The 16675-nt window shown below is 30.4% G+C and overlaps 1 protein-coding gene across 1 annotated transcript; it reads right to left on the reverse strand.

Annotated features, from left to right (window-relative positions):
• Positions 1-395: 395 nt before the first annotated feature.
• On the reverse strand, positions 396-15226 carry LOC148279891 (dehydrogenase/reductase SDR family protein 7-like). The gene is made up of 5 exons (XM_088229241.1): positions 14469-15226; positions 12334-12477; positions 8730-8949; positions 4915-5160; positions 396-1347 (listed from the first exon to the last, which is right to left on the reverse strand). Exons 1-5 carry the CDS (start codon positions 14634-14636, stop codon positions 1148-1150), a joined length of 978 nt encoding a protein of 325 aa, XP_088085367.1. The 5' UTR covers positions 14637-15226; the 3' UTR covers positions 396-1147.
• Positions 15227-16675: the final 1449 nt, after the last annotated feature.

A 16675-nucleotide genomic window follows, 5' to 3' on the forward strand; every position in this document is an offset into this window, starting at 1 on the left:
ATTTAATACATGGAATAGTTTGCCTGACACATATGACGCGTTAAAAAAACTAGCTTTTAGTATTCTCACAATCTTTGGCTCTACATATTTATGCGAACAAACATTTTCAACTATGAACCAAATAAAAAATAAACATAGAAACAGAATAACATAAATAAAGTCCTAAAAAGGACCGCTAAAATGTTTATTTTCACGGCTTTAAGTGAAATAGCTCGTACGGGCGGAGCGTACTGATATTTACGAGGCCTGTGGCCGACAGGGTACCTACAGGGTAGGTAGGGTAGTGCGACCCCTTCCACTCTGAGCCATTCGGTGCAGCGTTACGGCTAGCTCCTCCGAGCCCGATGCGCAACGCTTCAAAAGGGTGTAATTGTAAAATAAAAATTCAGTTGAAATCCAGTCTTTAGACAGCGAACACACGTTTTATTTGTCTCTCCGCCTTAATTGTGCTCCCGCTTTCTGCTCTTCGCTCTGTTATGCCCGCCGACTACTTTCGCCTCTCTTCACCACTTGGACCGGATGGAATGTCCTTTTCGGGGCTATTAAGGTTGACTAGTAGTCGGTGCAGTCGTGCGCCTACCTTCCAACTTAGCCTATTGGCTCGGCTTGGGAGAGTAACTTCCCATTTACGCTGGGAAGTCTGACTGTGGCAGACACTGTTGACAAACCAGCGCAACATGTAGTAAGGCGTACGTTACAATACAATTAACTGTAAAAACAACAGAGTCAGTTAATCAAAACAGAACTACGCATATTTAAAAAAAAACACATTTTATCACTTTCTCTAACTATCATAAATAAACATAAACAATATTTTGAGTATGTCCAAATGCTTGCAGATAGGCTGGATTTTCTCCCTAGGGAGTTGTTCAGACTCCCATATTCCCTTCTCAAAAAAGTTTTCCCTCTCCGTTGAAACAAATTTAAATATAACATATATAATATGTAAAAAAAAATAATAAAAAAATTATCATGTTGATTGTTATCACTGTTCACGGAGCTGTTTTAAAATTACAAATATTTTTTTAAAATTACAATATTTATGTCTGTTTCATGCTTTACAAGTATTTCTTTGCTTCAAGACTTATCTAATATTTTACACCTACAGTATGTACATATTGTCTACATGTTATAATTATGACTTAAGTTATGTTTTCGGAGCTGAAGATCTTTCTCTTATGACCATAGCATAACTATAAAGAGAAGGAATCGTGCCTCGGACAGCAATAATCAACTTGGGTAGGAAAGATGATATGACCAAATCTGTCTTTTCTTGAACCACAGCTTCTAAAGTTTTTTGGGCAACCAATTCTGCAGAAATACCATTTTTAGTATTTTCATCCATGTCTGGAAAAGATAAAGCAATATTAGAATAATTTTAAAAAGAATTCATGGCTCGGATAGCTTAAATTAATCACATTTAATCATTGTGATTCTACCTGTATATATATTTTTTACGATTTGAAAATATTGTTCACAGATCAGAATCACTTTTCATGCAATTAAAGATAACTCAGCTTCTCTAAAAATCTAATTTAAAGTTAATTCAATGTAAATAATATTTTTGATCATATTTTTCTTCAATAATACAGAACTTAGCTATTTAATGGGTTAGTCATATACGAAATAAGAAAAATCCATTCTTCGCTCTCTTTGTGTACTGAATCAATAAGCTTCTTGACATGTTTTGTTTGTTCAACAATCACAATGGAATAACGAGTAAATATTTGTTTTGAACTTGGTAATTACGTATAACATAGAGTGGCATACATGTTTTATTAGACTGATTTTCATAAATTATTTTTATAAACTAGTTTTTTTTAAACACATGGCCCGGTAAAAAAAAATACAGAACATAACATTTTATATCCAAAATATTGATTTAAAATGACTATATAAATTATTATGAAAATAAAAGTTTGTTATTAGTGTTACACAATTTTTTTTCTTTTTCAAGAATGCTACTACAGTTTTGGGAGAGCACTCCTCCCATCAACATATCATCGGGTGATATAAAACTCAGTTTTAACACTAATAACAAAGTTTTATTTTCATAGTAATTTATAATTAAGTGTTAGGAAGCGAATGCGGATTCAATTAATTATTACTAAATAAAAATTCATGACTCAAGTAAATAAGTAAAACAAAATTAATGTTCTATAAAAAAGAACTAAATAATGTTTTGAATCATAAAACAATATTTGAAAAATCATTTTAGTCCTGTTTTTTCAACATTATTTTGTTGTAACAAATGCAATAATATTTTTTTTATTTTAAATAAATATTAAAATAATAGAAATTTGGTTATTAAAATATAAATACCAAAAATCTGCATTATAATTATCGTTATCAATGCAGGCCCTATTGTCCACAATAAATGGGAACACGTATTCAAAAGGTCAATTTTCTGTATGATTTCATCCAGTTTTAGCTTTTATTTGTTTAGGTAGTGGCCTATTATGGCTCCGGGATTTGACGCCGTTTAGTTCAGAGATAGTAATATAAAACTACGTCAAAAAAGTTGTTAAGATCTTCTATCGGGATGTGTTAACCTTTTTTGATGATTAGTCGTTTTATTATTTGATGTATCAGGCAAGGTGTCTTAAATTAGGCTAATTAGCTATTCCTACATCAAGATGCTGACAAAAAATAAAAATGGTTTTCTTACTTTTAATTGGTATTAGGTAGGTACGGGTATATTACGTAAAATAACATAACATAACCTAGAAACACTGAACATGAAATAAACACATTGAAGAAAACTACTGGTCTTAACAAATTAAACTTTGAAAACTAACACAAAAGGTGCTAAAAATACGGTGTGTTGTTTAGCCATTTTCATGGGTGAAAATTGTGTGATATTTGTTTTTTTATATTTTTATGTTTATTGCCATCACTCGGGTACACAAATATTAAACGAAATTTTTAACACCTAAAATATTTAAACTATTTTATACTATACACATATTTGTCTCATGTATGGAAGTGAAACATGGAATTGACAGAGGAAGGATGAAAGCAGAGTGAACGCGGTCAAAATGCGGTCTCCTAGATGCATGAGTGGGAAATCAATGTATGACAGGGTTACGAATGATGAAATCAGATGAGAGTGCAAATCTGAGACAGATATAATTGATAAGATTAAGAAAAGGTCACTGAGATGGTTTGGGCATATAGAATGAATGGATGATGAAAGAATAGTAATGTAGGAAAGAACGACCAAGAAAGACGTGGCATGATTAGATCAACCTAAATCTGGCCATTTCAAAAGCAGACACAACCGAAGCGCATGTACGATAAGATGTATGAATGTGGAAGAAGCTAGAAATCCACCTCTCTGCCTACCCCTACGAATAATGGCATGATGTTAATAGTAGTAGTATTTGTTTAAATTATTACTTTTAAGAAAAGACAGCTACAATGCATAATAATCAAATTTGCATAAAAAATTTACAATTTTTAGCATTTATTTTATTGAATGTAATGACAATTTAAATGGGCAGAAAAAATACTGTAAAAAGTCTCGAGCGCTTCTATCTCTTACTTAAACACAGATTCCAAAAAAACATGTTTCTCAAAATCAAACTCTGCACACCTAATATAGGCCACAAGGTTTGGAAAAGTATATGCATCGTATCTTGATCATCTGTTACGGGAAGGTTAAGTGAAATATAGCAAAGTTAAACCACCTGATAAACAAATGTTTTATGTCGACCTTCCTAGGAATCGAAACTAGTACCTTAAGCATGGAAGGTGAACGGCCCACCAGAACACTACGATGTAGACTTTTTTCTAGTGATGAAACGGATAGTGGTTTGGCCGGATACGGGATATTCGGAAAGGCCCTAAATCGGATAGCCGGATATCTGGCCTAGTGTCCCTGACTTGTCGTGCCATGTTTAGTAGATCCGAAACGTTTTTTTTAATAATGAGAGTTACTTCTTTTATCGCAAACACGGTCGATACCAATGAATCAATATTGTGGAGTTGGTTTCACGAAACTTTCAGAGTAGGTTAGTGTGCAGAGCTACTATCTGATATCCGACCGGCAAAGTTAGGCCTGATAGGCCAGATACCACGTATCCAATTCATCTCTACTTTTTTCCACTCAATTTTCTTTTTCACGATTTTAAGCTGAGAGTAACCATAGAGTTGAAAAGTTATTATATATCGTCGGGTTTCTGGCACAAGTTGGTATCTACATTTTACTAGTTGAGGTAAATTTTTTTTTTGCGTTATGATTTCTCAAAATATTTCAATTTTGGGGGCCATTTTCAACGAGTTGTAAATAACTCACTATTAGAAAATAGGAACCAATTTGTAGTAGAGCAGGGTGGGAACCTCGGACCTCTGATTCATGGGTCCGCGACACTAGCCGCTTGACCACAAAAAATAAATTCTTTTGTTTTTATTAGTTGGTATCATAAATAATATTTTTAAATTTGTAATTTTTGAAAACGGTCCAATGTAGAGTACGTCACGATTCAGTTAAATTTTAAACTTTGTTTGTGACTGTTTAAATTCAACATCGCCACGAATCTTGACGTCACAATTGGCAAGGCCAAACATGTTGCGTTTTTGTAGACATATTTTTTGATAATTTTATTCTAAAAGTTATGCATGAAAACATTTCTCCATAATATCCATATTGATTTTGAAAACACAATTAATTTTTCTAAATCTATTTCACATATTTTTATTGGTATTTGTAGTACGTGATATTTGCAAGCTGAATTTTATATTGTTTTTATAAAATATCCACTTTTTAAGTAAAGATTATTTGATGCCATTTATGAAGACATCTCATTTTCCTCAAATTTGTAGTTACCACTTGCGCCAGAAACCCGACAATATTGCATTGTGGATGCACAAATAACAAACAATATAAAAGTCAAGTAGGTATATAATACTTACAGCCGTATTTCTTTCCCGTCTCAGTGAGGGCATTGAGCGATAGTGAAGTGTTGACATACGTGGGTGAGATGACCGTGACCTTGATGTTGTGCTTGCTGACTTCGCTGCGAAGCGTGTCAGCAAAGGACTGAATTGCGTGTTTGGATGCGCCGTAAGCTGATCGGTAAGGCAGAGAAATCTTCCCCTGTAAGGAACTCATGTACACCAAGTGACCGGACTTTCTTTCTATCATGTGCTTTATAACAGCTGAAAATAAAAGTTGAACATAAAAATTACATTTTAATAAAAACTTTTCGCTAAAAAGTTGCAAGATTCCGATTTAATATGGATCAAATTTATCGGACCAAATAATATTTACTTAAAATGTTTTTCAAAAGAATTTCTATACAAACAAAAAAAATATCCTTTAACACTTATAACTTTTGGCTCTAATTTATAGTTTACGTAGAAGTTAGAAGTGAGGAAGTTCAGTGCTACAAGAAATTGGATATAAAAATGTTTTTTAAGCGCGGTAAAAATTAGAGCATTAAATTGTACGGAAAAGTTCTTCCTAATCAACCAATGATGTGTTGTGACAGACGTCATACGTGGTGTAATTTCAAATTTACAAAATTTAAAAAAAACAGCGCTGATACATAAATTACATTTTTTTTTTTTAATTTAACTTAGTTTGGTAGTCAATTAACAAATAAAATAAAAAATAATAAACCACCGAACTTATTTTCAGGGGTTGCCTAGTAGGTAAATTGGTTCAGCCGGGTGAATCTCACCCACATGATAAAGGTTTCAGCTCTTTTACTTCACAAAAATTAACAGATGGAAGAGTTGACGAAATGTGGACATTTAAACATAGGTAGAATGGTGAATGTTACAGAGTGTGTAAAGTGGCCTTTCGAACCAGCCAACGACAGACGGGGAGACGGCATGACGGTTTGTTTGTTTTGTCATTTAGAGGGTTTTATCAATATTCCGACAATATACACAATGAAAAATAAGAACACATCATTTTTTATATTTATCATGTTAGCAAGATTTCTTTATTCTGTACATCAATTTTCAGTTATCAACAATGTTTGTATTGATGATTGACGCAATAATAAAAGAATGTATTTTTAAATACATTGGAACAAAATTTTGCTATACGGATGGACTATTTTGTAATTATTATAATATAATAGAAGAAAGCATCAGATAATTCTCAGATTGTAGTTTCCAACGTGTGAAATATAGAAGTTTTTTAATTTTTTTTATTTTTTATTTTAAGAACCATACAGTCAATAATTATTAAATTATATAATAAAGATAAGGTTGAAAGACAGACCAGAGAAGTTTCTAAATAATAAGCATGCATATGAAATAATGGTTTGTGTGTATTTGTATGAGAGGAAGTGTTCAGGTGTGAGTAAGAGTATGCATCATTAAAAAGCAAGTGGGAGTGTATCGCAGCCAGATAGAATGGTTAGTAATCTATTTTTCAATAAATTAAGGAGCATGTTAAATACATCAAAAGATGAAAAAAAATTATTATAATTTGAACAAGAATGAAAAAGGAAAGAGTGTTGTGCATTGTTAGTGCTGCAGACTGGCGTTGGAATAAATATTTATTTCTTTTCACGCGAAAGTATACATTAAAATTCATTTTGGAGAGTAAGTTTAAAGAATCTACTTAAATATTTAATAATTTTAATAATAACCATAATTTAGATATAGCGTGTCTATCTTAAAAAATCCATTTTTTTTAGTAGGTTGGCTGTAGGTGCAAAGCGTTTTATTATTTTGATAATCTAATCTAGGTATTTTGATCATTATGCACAATATCACAGTAAAATTAAGTATTGTAGGAAGAGCCTTTTGGAGTCAACAATTTCCAATTTGAAAAAAATGAGAAAGAATAACCCTCTCAATTAATTTTAAAGTATGAAATTCTACATGATAACTTAAATAAAGAAGCGTATAATTTATACACAATATGTAAATTAGCACAATCGTACAATGTGTGCCGATCCAACACAATAATTTCAAAAGAACAGGTTATAACATAAATGAAAATAACAGGTTTCTTTCAAGTGTTAAACTCAAAGCTTTCTAAACATCTCGTATAATTCTTGTATGTAAATCAAAACTCTAGTAAGATGGTTTATTATCCAGATTTTACAGTTATCCTTAATAACTCTATAAATAAACTGCGTCAAATACAAAAGTTCATTATTATCATACCCCTTTCACACCCGATGGTGCATAGGGCGCTACATTGTTAACCAAAATGCAACGTATATCGATCATCTGTTACACAATCTTTGACTAAAAAATCAAATTCATATCTTTAATATGTTTCTTGCATTTATTTTGAATCACGCAAAATATCCTAATTAATTGAATATTTATTATTATATAAAATAAAATAAAAATATTATTATTAGACTGCTTTTTGTATATTATTAACATTTTTTTTTTTAATTGCAATAATAACATGGATTATAAATGAAATTTTAGTCTATTTAATATTTTTTATTCTTGTTTATATAATCATTATTTATTAATTTATAAGTTTTTGAATTTTGGATTTTAATATTTTGTGTATATTTCATAAGCATGCTCTTAAACATTTATTTTACATTTTTCAATGTTAATAACTGTAGACAGCTAATTATTATTTTTTAATTTTAAAATATTTATTGATTTTTGCATATTTTATTAGTGTTTACTTATATTCGGTGAAAGATGTTTGTATATGTTGTTTGATGAAGTGATTGATATCTTTGACTGTTTGTGAACCAAAACTAAACCCTAAGCCTAAGATGAAATATTGCAGCATACAGCCACCATTCAAATCAATATTTCAAGCCAAGATTGGCAGATAGATTTCCAGGAATTGAATCCGGTGCCTCAAGCATGGTAGGCGAACACACCAACCGCTACACTATGAGGCTGACATATCTCTACTTGATTTTCTTATTCAGGATTACCTGAGAGTAGCCATCGAGCCGAAAGCACTCAATTTTTCCACATTATCAGAAGCCTAATAGAATAATATTATTGTTTTTCTTCAATCATTAGATAAATAAACTATTAATTCATACATAATTACAATATCCATTTTACGTTAATTTTTTACTATTACAATCTGCTTTAAAACTGTAACATTACAAAAAAGAGACTAGCTCTTGTGCTTATTAGAACAATACAAAAATTGTATAAGATAATGGTTTTGCTAACAGATTTATGTAACTTAAATAAAAAATGATTGAAAGTTTGCATAGTAACTATGAGTGGGAAAGTATCGAAACATAATTGATTTTACAGAAATGAAAATATTTGAAACTATCTTGCAGCAACAACTGTATGTTTACAGAAATCTCACTTAAAAACTGGTTTTTTGTATATATTTACATACAATCTATACTAAAAGTTCACTTTCAAGTAAACCATATTATATTAAGGTATTTTATTGTAAATGAAATGTCTGTCGAAAATTTTCACTAAAAATGACAGGCAAACTGAATGGTTTTGCATATATTATTTCCATTCCTGCAATGGAGTATGTTTTAAATAAAAACAAAATCTTTGGAATATCTTTTCTTGTAGTAGAACAAACTATCAATTTATAATCGGTTTTCCATTTCCAGATTTGGATAACTTTCATACACATTTCTAGCTCCGTCTCTATTTAGGCACAAATTTATTTTTAGGTTAAATCCCCTATTATGTTATCTAGAAAAATCTAGCTCCCCAGTTTAATATGAAAAAAGGAACCCTATAAAAAATTTACAATATAATACATTATTAATAGGCACATGTATATTAGATTTAGTTACCTTTCGTTAGTGCGATTTGCGCAAAGTAATTGACTAGCATAATTTTAATATCAACATCAATGTTAGTAGATGCCGCACTTCCCCTGAAACTGATGCCACCATTGTTGATAAGAATGTCAATATGGCCGAATATATCTATAATCTTGGTTATATGACCAGAGAGGCTATTCAAATCAGCTAAATCCAACTGGAGAACGATAGGAGGATGTGTTGGAAGGGTCTGAAACAATATTCATTACAATTCAAACATTTTACATTGATGTATTGTGGTTAGCGCATGCACCTAGTAGTATAGTTATCAGCGTACTACCATGCAAGAGGTCTCGGGTTCAATTCCCGACATGGTTGACATGAAATATTTATTAAAAAGATGTTTCTATGCTGCAATACATGTTATTTATTATATATCATACAGCTTATTGCAGAAAATTATTAAATAAAACCTATATATTATAAAAATAGAAAGCCAATTACATGATTGCATGGTTAATACTACAGTCGTACTTGGTTATAACGAGGAAGATGGGACCAACTGAATTTGCTTGTTAAAAGCATTACTCGTTATACCAGAGAGAGATTTTTAAAAATCTAATCACCATTGCATATTGTCACTAAGTAAACAAATAAATATATGCATAGTTCAGTGAGATAATTAAAAAATAAAACTATTGAGGAAAAGTATAATAAATGCTTACTAACATAGGACTTTTTAAATTTCAAATCCAATAAATAAACATTCTTATTTTTCCCCAATTTTGATAATGTGAATAAGGATAAAGAAAACTTTTTAGACACTTCAACATTTTCGCGCCACTTTTTCACCAATTGAAAGACACTTCCTCTTGTTAGTAGACATGTCTATAATTCAAGGGTAAGTTTTCAACTGATCTAACATTACACACTTGTAATCCGATCCCGGTTACTTGCCTGTTTGGATTTTATTACTTAAGTTCTTATTTCAAAAATTATGTTTTTGCTCAACTGTGGACGATATTTTTGTTAGGTACGTCCGAGAAGTGGCTCATTATAAAAGTGAATAAATGTATGGAGAAAATCATAAACTAAAATGTCAATGAATGTTTCCTCATTAAATATGAGATCCCACTATTTCTGTGATCGTTATAACCAAGTTAAATTTGTAATATTTATATAAAAAAGAGAAGTTAGTGTATGATACTTATATGTTTAAGAGTGTGCGTAGATTTATATGTTATCGTCCCTGGACTGACGTTTATGTAACAAAAAAATATTGAGATATGATTGATGTATAGCGATGCAGTGCCCTGTGCATCATTTAGTGTGGAGAGAAGAATAGGATTGCGAGGTGAGGTAGGTCAGCGCATTTGGCTACCATACATGAGATTCCGAGTTCGATTCCCAACAAAATTGCCAGAAGGTGTAATAAACAAAAATATTTCACAGTGATTTGACATGCATCTTAAGCTTACACATAAGATATAAAAAGGTGTTGAGATTTAAATAGGACAGATAATTAGCTAAAAACCACAATATTCACAATATTATTATTTTTCATGAATAATGGATAAATTTTCAACAGACGGTTTAAAATACACATATTTTGAATTATCTAAGGCGTTTTGAATCCTATGGGACAAATGGCACGTATTATAATATAATATGGGAGTAGTATGGAAAAGCTAATATTATTACCTGAACAGGTAATATAATTACCTGTTCCATACTACACTTGAGTTGCAGGCAATGTTTACTAGAAGCGCACTTAGCAAGGAAGACAGATGACATCAGAAAACAAAATTATGAATGAAAACTTGTTTTTTGTGCATTGATAATTGTAAAAATCCGCTAAAAATATTTATTATTATTTTAATGCTATCCCCAACTTCTGAAAAGACCCTATTCAAGTATTAAAAAAAACAATTCCATACGACATATTGAAAATTGTTTCAAATGGAATTTTAAATAGATAGCAACATTGTGTCACTTCAGCTACTGAATTTAATTTAAAGTATTTATTATCTCATGAATAAATATTTCCCTACTGGAATTACTAGTAATAATATCAATAAGTTATTTTACATAGTTATCCTCATAAAATCACATAAATAAATATGTAAATAGCTGTACACACATGTGGTTATATAACTAGATACATTTAGAGCAGTTGTCTTTGAATAAATTATTGTAGTTTTATCAAGCCATACTGCCCTTTGTACAGATGAATAATAGATTTAAAGATAATTACATGACTATGTGCTCAAACAATAGAAAACAATCATAAAAAACTGTTATCAATCCGTGACACAAGACCATTTATTATTATGTATAGAATCGAGCATGCAAGATCATTATTACAAGTTATTTATAAGACTCTTAAATCTTGATGTAAGTTTATTTGATTTACACAAGGACTTGTCAAAAAATCTTTTGTCTATTTGTATAAAAGATTCCTTAGAACGTAACTAACTGTAAAGTAAAAAATAATATTTCTATATTTACTTATTTGAATTTTAAAAAAGGAAGCATACTTAACCTTTTACGTCAACTTATTGCTAAATCATGATCATTTTTACTCAGTTAAGATTCAGTAAACATGTAAATATTTACATCCACTTGAGCATATTTTCTTTCGGCCAAATTTGAAACGGAAATAATTATCATAAATCTACAACTTGATGCTTATAATTGTTTAAAAATTTCAAGAGTATTGAAGCATTTTTTACTATTTATATATTTTTTAATTAAAATGCAATTAAGTAAATGTAAACAAATTTTATACAGAATATTGCGCTAGAATGTTTTTCATTTAGAATCGAGTTTTAGTCCCATGGTATGGTTGCAGACTCAGAAAGCAAAGGTCCAGGTTTAAACATTTTCTAACATTAAGTTAACTATTTACAAGTAAGTTGTTGAAAATGGCCCCAAAATTGAAATATTCGGTTATATTGTAAGGAGGAAAATATTTTTTAATAAGTATAAATAAATTGGTAATACAACATCTGTATTTTGGTTGTATAATATCTGTATTTTGAGTATCTCCAAATCCTTGTAGACACAAGTTATTATTATTAACATATTACAACAGAGATGAAGAACATTTAAGAGAAGGTAATATAGAAGTCTAGGCATCTACAGGGCTTATGACCTGTCAATGGCTGGTTTAAGTGGCCACTTTACACACTGTGTAACATTCACCATTCTGCCTATATTTGAACATCTATATTCCTTCAATTCTTTCATCTGTTGATGATTGTGAAGTTAAGACGTTAGAAGTTAGACTTTTATATTACCTTCTCTTAAATGTTCTTCATCTCTGTTGTAATATGTTAATATAAACAGCTCCCCAGGGAGTGGATTCATCCAGTTCTTGTCTACAAAAATTTGGACAAACTCAAAATATTGTTGACAAGTTATTATTTTCAAAGATAACTATTTAAAACTTTCAAACATATACTTATGCACATTAGCCATTGTAAATATTACACAGATACAAACCAGCCAATGACAACAAGTCATAAACCCTATAAATACTTAGACTTCGATACTCCAATAATTCCTTTGTTTCTGTTGAAGTATATGTCTATCTATTACAATAGCTGCTATATAAATACAGTAAAATGCTTACGGAATGTAATCTCAGGAGGTCAGATTTGACTCTTTCTAATTCTTCCACCCTACGTGATGCGAGGACCAACCGACAGCCTTGGGCATAGAAACTATGGGCTAGTGCTTCTCCGATACCTGAACTCGCACCGGTAATCACCACGACCTGGAAGAGGAATAAAAATACTTAAAACCTATAAATAAAATGAAATGCCATCTTGTTTCCCTTGCCCAGGCAGAATAAAAAATACAGTAATGTGTCACGGGTTTGATTCCCGACAAGATCCATGCGAGACATTTATTTAGTAGGTGGTTTTATGCAATATTTGACACTTTTTTCTCGTAGTAACCTCTCGTATGGACACATATAGTAATTTTCTTATTTTTTTAATATTTCACTTTCGATTTGACAGTAGTTGATAGTTTGAAGTAAATCTTATTCGACTAATATACTGCGGGGACACTTTTGTTGTTGACTGTTTTTTATAGGGACACAATATCTCTTCCTACCATATAATTACTTCAGTATGTATTACAGTAGGTTAAAGCAGTCTTTTCACAATCGGGAATGTGTGAAATTGTTGAGCTAATAAAAATAATGAGTTTGCTCGGTAACCATATTATATTGCTTCTTTTTACTCCTATCCATATTTAATTATTTTTTTAAGAGTTTATTTTGTCACAAATTATGGAAGCGATACGTAGAATTGGAAAAACAAGGATAAAAGAAAGGTGAAAACTGTCAAAATGTGATTTCTCAGGCGAATGTGTGGTAAAATTATAAACAATAGGTATAGGTGCACAAATGTCGAAATCACCGTATTGTTGATGGAATCAGAAAACAAGGAAGACCGAGAACGACATGGCATGACTAAATCCAACAAATACTTGAAAGATGGACATGTTAAATGATGAAATAATCGGTGCGCCTGCATGAGAAGATGCAGAAGAATGAAGAATGTCGAGGAAGAAACAGTGATGGTTTGTTGAATAACAATGGTGTCCGCAATTGGTAAACGAAAGCCTACTCTAGAGACCTCACTTCATAAAGTTATCTTATAAATATTATATTCTATTATGTCTCTTTTACATAAAACGAATCATTTTTGTGAAAAAAAAACTAATTGATTGGAAAGAGCCTATGAAAAGCGCTAATTGATCAAATAAATAAGTGGAAGTGTATACCAAGTATTTTTAATTCACAACGTATATTCAAATACAAGTTATTATTAATTGACATTATTTAGTTAACTAAATATGCTTAAGCATATTTTTTTTAAAATAGCCTATCTTGGTAAAAACATTAGATGTAAAAAGAAATGTCAAAAATTAATCAAACATTGGTACTTAAATATCGAGGCTTTACTGACAGAATGCATTGAGTCATTAAAACAAGTTTCGAGAGATTCGCATTTAAAGCTTGTTTATTATTTCTACGCATTATTTCTCCCACAATTTTCTTATATTTAAATTTTTATTTAAGCTTTGAAAGAGTAATTTTTATTCTAGGCATAGCATAAAATTTGAAATCAACATCTTGCACCTATATTTAAATATATAAAGACTCTTGACTTAATGCATTCTGTCAGTATGACCTTGATATGTAAATGTAAAAAGATTTAAGTATATTTTTTTTACAAATAAAATGGTCTAATTTTATATGTACTTAAATAAGTGCATAGATAATAATAACATGCTAGTTAGGAGGTATAAATTACAGTGAAACATGTGGGTAGTTAAGAAAACAAATACTTGAATGTAAAAATATTGTTAGAATAGATAGATTCAGATAATGTATTGTAAATATAATATTAGGAAAAAATCTATTAATTCATAATTAAATACTCAAATTATTTTTATATTGGTGGATCTCCAAGATGCATCAAATAAACATTGTGTTTATATTGTAAATGAGCAGTGAAAATCTTTGAAATGCTATTCAATCTTTGTTTTAAATGTTGTGTTTGATCTTCAAATTTAAGATAACAGAAAACCTTTGATCTGTGCATATTTTATAAAAGAGTGGCAAATGTCGTATAATTTTGTAAGAGATACTTAATTGTAATATTGGCACTTTTCAAAATAATTTATTACATCATGTTGTGACAAAAAATAATACATTTTCACAAGGGAAAATATTTCACAGAAGGTACTCACCTTATTCCGGAGCCCTGTCATTCTTTTTCTTAATTGCATTCTACAAATAAAACAGTAGAATATCCAGGGCAAAGAAAGTGGTATACACACTGATTTTACAATCCACCACAAAAAATTGAATGGTCCACCGAAACCTTCGTCTTTAACTTCTTTTATATCCAATGGCATCCTTATTACTTTGGTGGGGAAAAAATGTAATAACTATAAATTTTTATTTACAGCACAACAAAATAAACTTCACAACTGATTTTTAAGTAAAATCTGAATATTATTACCACCATTAAGTTTTCATATGGTAAATATACAATCACTTGAGATAAAAACACTGACGTTTCCTTCGCTAAATTATACGTCTGCCTTTACGGACAGTGACAATAAATAAAATGAAATATTGTGTACTTAGCAAGCAACACAAATAATCTCCGAAACTACACAAGAGCGAAGCGGAGTTGATTCACGAATTAAAGGCAGAGGAGTTAATTTCAGTTAGTCAATTTGACTAGATGACATGACACATGACCACAGATTAAGATAAAATTTTGACCGATTTTGACTTTTAAGCAGCGTTGCCAATGCTAATTTTTTTAATTCCCCAAAAATCTAGATCAAATTACCCAAATGGGGAGAAAACAAAGTCCTGATTCCCCACATAATTATCTCAAGAAAGAAAAAACAGTTTTGATAAAATACCTATGTCTATGATAACATGAAATAAAAACTGGCTAGAATCGTGAGTGTAGCGAGGTTCCACCATCAGTAACTTTGCCATTTGTGCACATATAATATTACAATATTTTTTTAATTCAAACAAAATAGGTCTATCATTCTCAATATTTCGAGGGGACGTTTGTGGGCTCTTAAAAATAATTTAAACAAATTTTGTTCCTAACTTATGTTAAGTTTTTCTTTAATAGTTCTTACTTTAAATTCTTATTGATTTTTGTTAGCGCCACATACAGATGCAAGGCGATAAAATTACCGCGGTATTTTATGGAAATTTAACCAGTTTTTGGTAAAATACGGTATTTTATGGTATTTTTCGGTAAGAAACGAATTTGACGTACTAATTTATATTTTTCAAAGATATTACAAATATGAGTAGCTTTGTTTTAGGACACTTTACATGACTGCAAAAACCAGGTTTAGATCCATTGGGTGGTTGTCTAGATTTATTAGAAGTATAAGACGTTCAAGGTCATTCGATATGTACGTTTTCACTTTTTTTTTTATAAAAAAGGTTATTATGTTTTGAAACCCAGTTCAAATGTCATATAAAATTCAGATGCCAAAAATACCATGGTTTTATAAAATGGATTCATTCATAAATTAGGTGCGAGTAAAAATAAACACAATAAATAAGATAGCACGTACATCTTTATTATGACATATCAAATAAATATGTGTAGGTTACTCAATTCTAGTTGAGGCAAACTAATACATTCAAAGGCTTCTGAAGGATGTGTGTAACATCGTGTAACACGTATGCCCAATTAGCACGAATCGTCTAAATCCACACGGCACGATAAAATTAAGGTGGATGGACATTTATCATACTATTTTGTATTTATTTGAAATTTATTGAGGGGCTACTCTTAGATGAAAATCTAGCAAAAGGAAATCATCGGATTAGTCACCTTATTGCGTTTGCCTGGCATTAAATAAATACATTCAAATAAAATAAAAAATTGAAGACTTTAAATGTGCCGTGTGGAGTTTTACCGCTGTGTGAAATGCACCGTATTTCCAAGTGCGATTTATGACTGGATTAAAGTATTCCTAACGCAGGTATATGATGATGTTCAAATTTACTATTATTTATATTTTTTTGTTGCATATGTAATAATAGCGAACGGTTATACTGCGGTAGCAATTCCAATGAATTTGGGTAAATGTAGTTTAATCTCGGTGCTGATTAATGGTAAATAAAGTATTTTGGTGTACACATTTGAAATATAATATCATGAATATAAAACATAGATTAAAAAGATAAAAAAATGGTTAAAATAAATTGTTATTGCCATTATGATGTTTATATAGGTACACTTTTATTTATAATACGGCCGTCTCGCAATTGTCAAGCATTATTTGTCGGAAAGTTTAACTGCTTTCGTTTACCATTTTTAAGACTCAAAATATAAAAAAATACTATTTCCAGTGACCAGATATCTGCACACCATTCAATTCCTAATCCATAGTTTTTTCTTATT

The sequence above is a fragment of the Micrasema longulum genome, unplaced genomic scaffold (assembly GCF_059751315.1).
Source record: "Micrasema longulum isolate JH-2025_06_02 unplaced genomic scaffold, ASM5975131v1 h1tg000652l, whole genome shotgun sequence".
In the NCBI taxonomy this organism is placed as follows: domain Eukaryota; kingdom Metazoa; phylum Arthropoda; class Insecta; order Trichoptera; family Brachycentridae; genus Micrasema; species Micrasema longulum.

Bases quoted from the DNA above. Each gene is read 5' to 3' on its own strand.
- LOC148279891 (XM_088229241.1), bottom strand. From the start codon at position 14,636: ATGCCATTGGATATAAAAGAAGTTAAAGACGAAGGTTTCGGTGGACCA. The intron at 8,950-12,333 runs GTAAGCATTTTA...ATATTGTTTCAG, and splicing joins ACCTCCTGAGATTACATTCC to ACCCTTCCAACACATCCTCC. The intron at 1,348-4,914 runs GTAAGTATTATA...TATCTTTTCCAG, and splicing joins GACGGGAAAGAAATACGGCT to ACATGGATGAAAATACTAAA.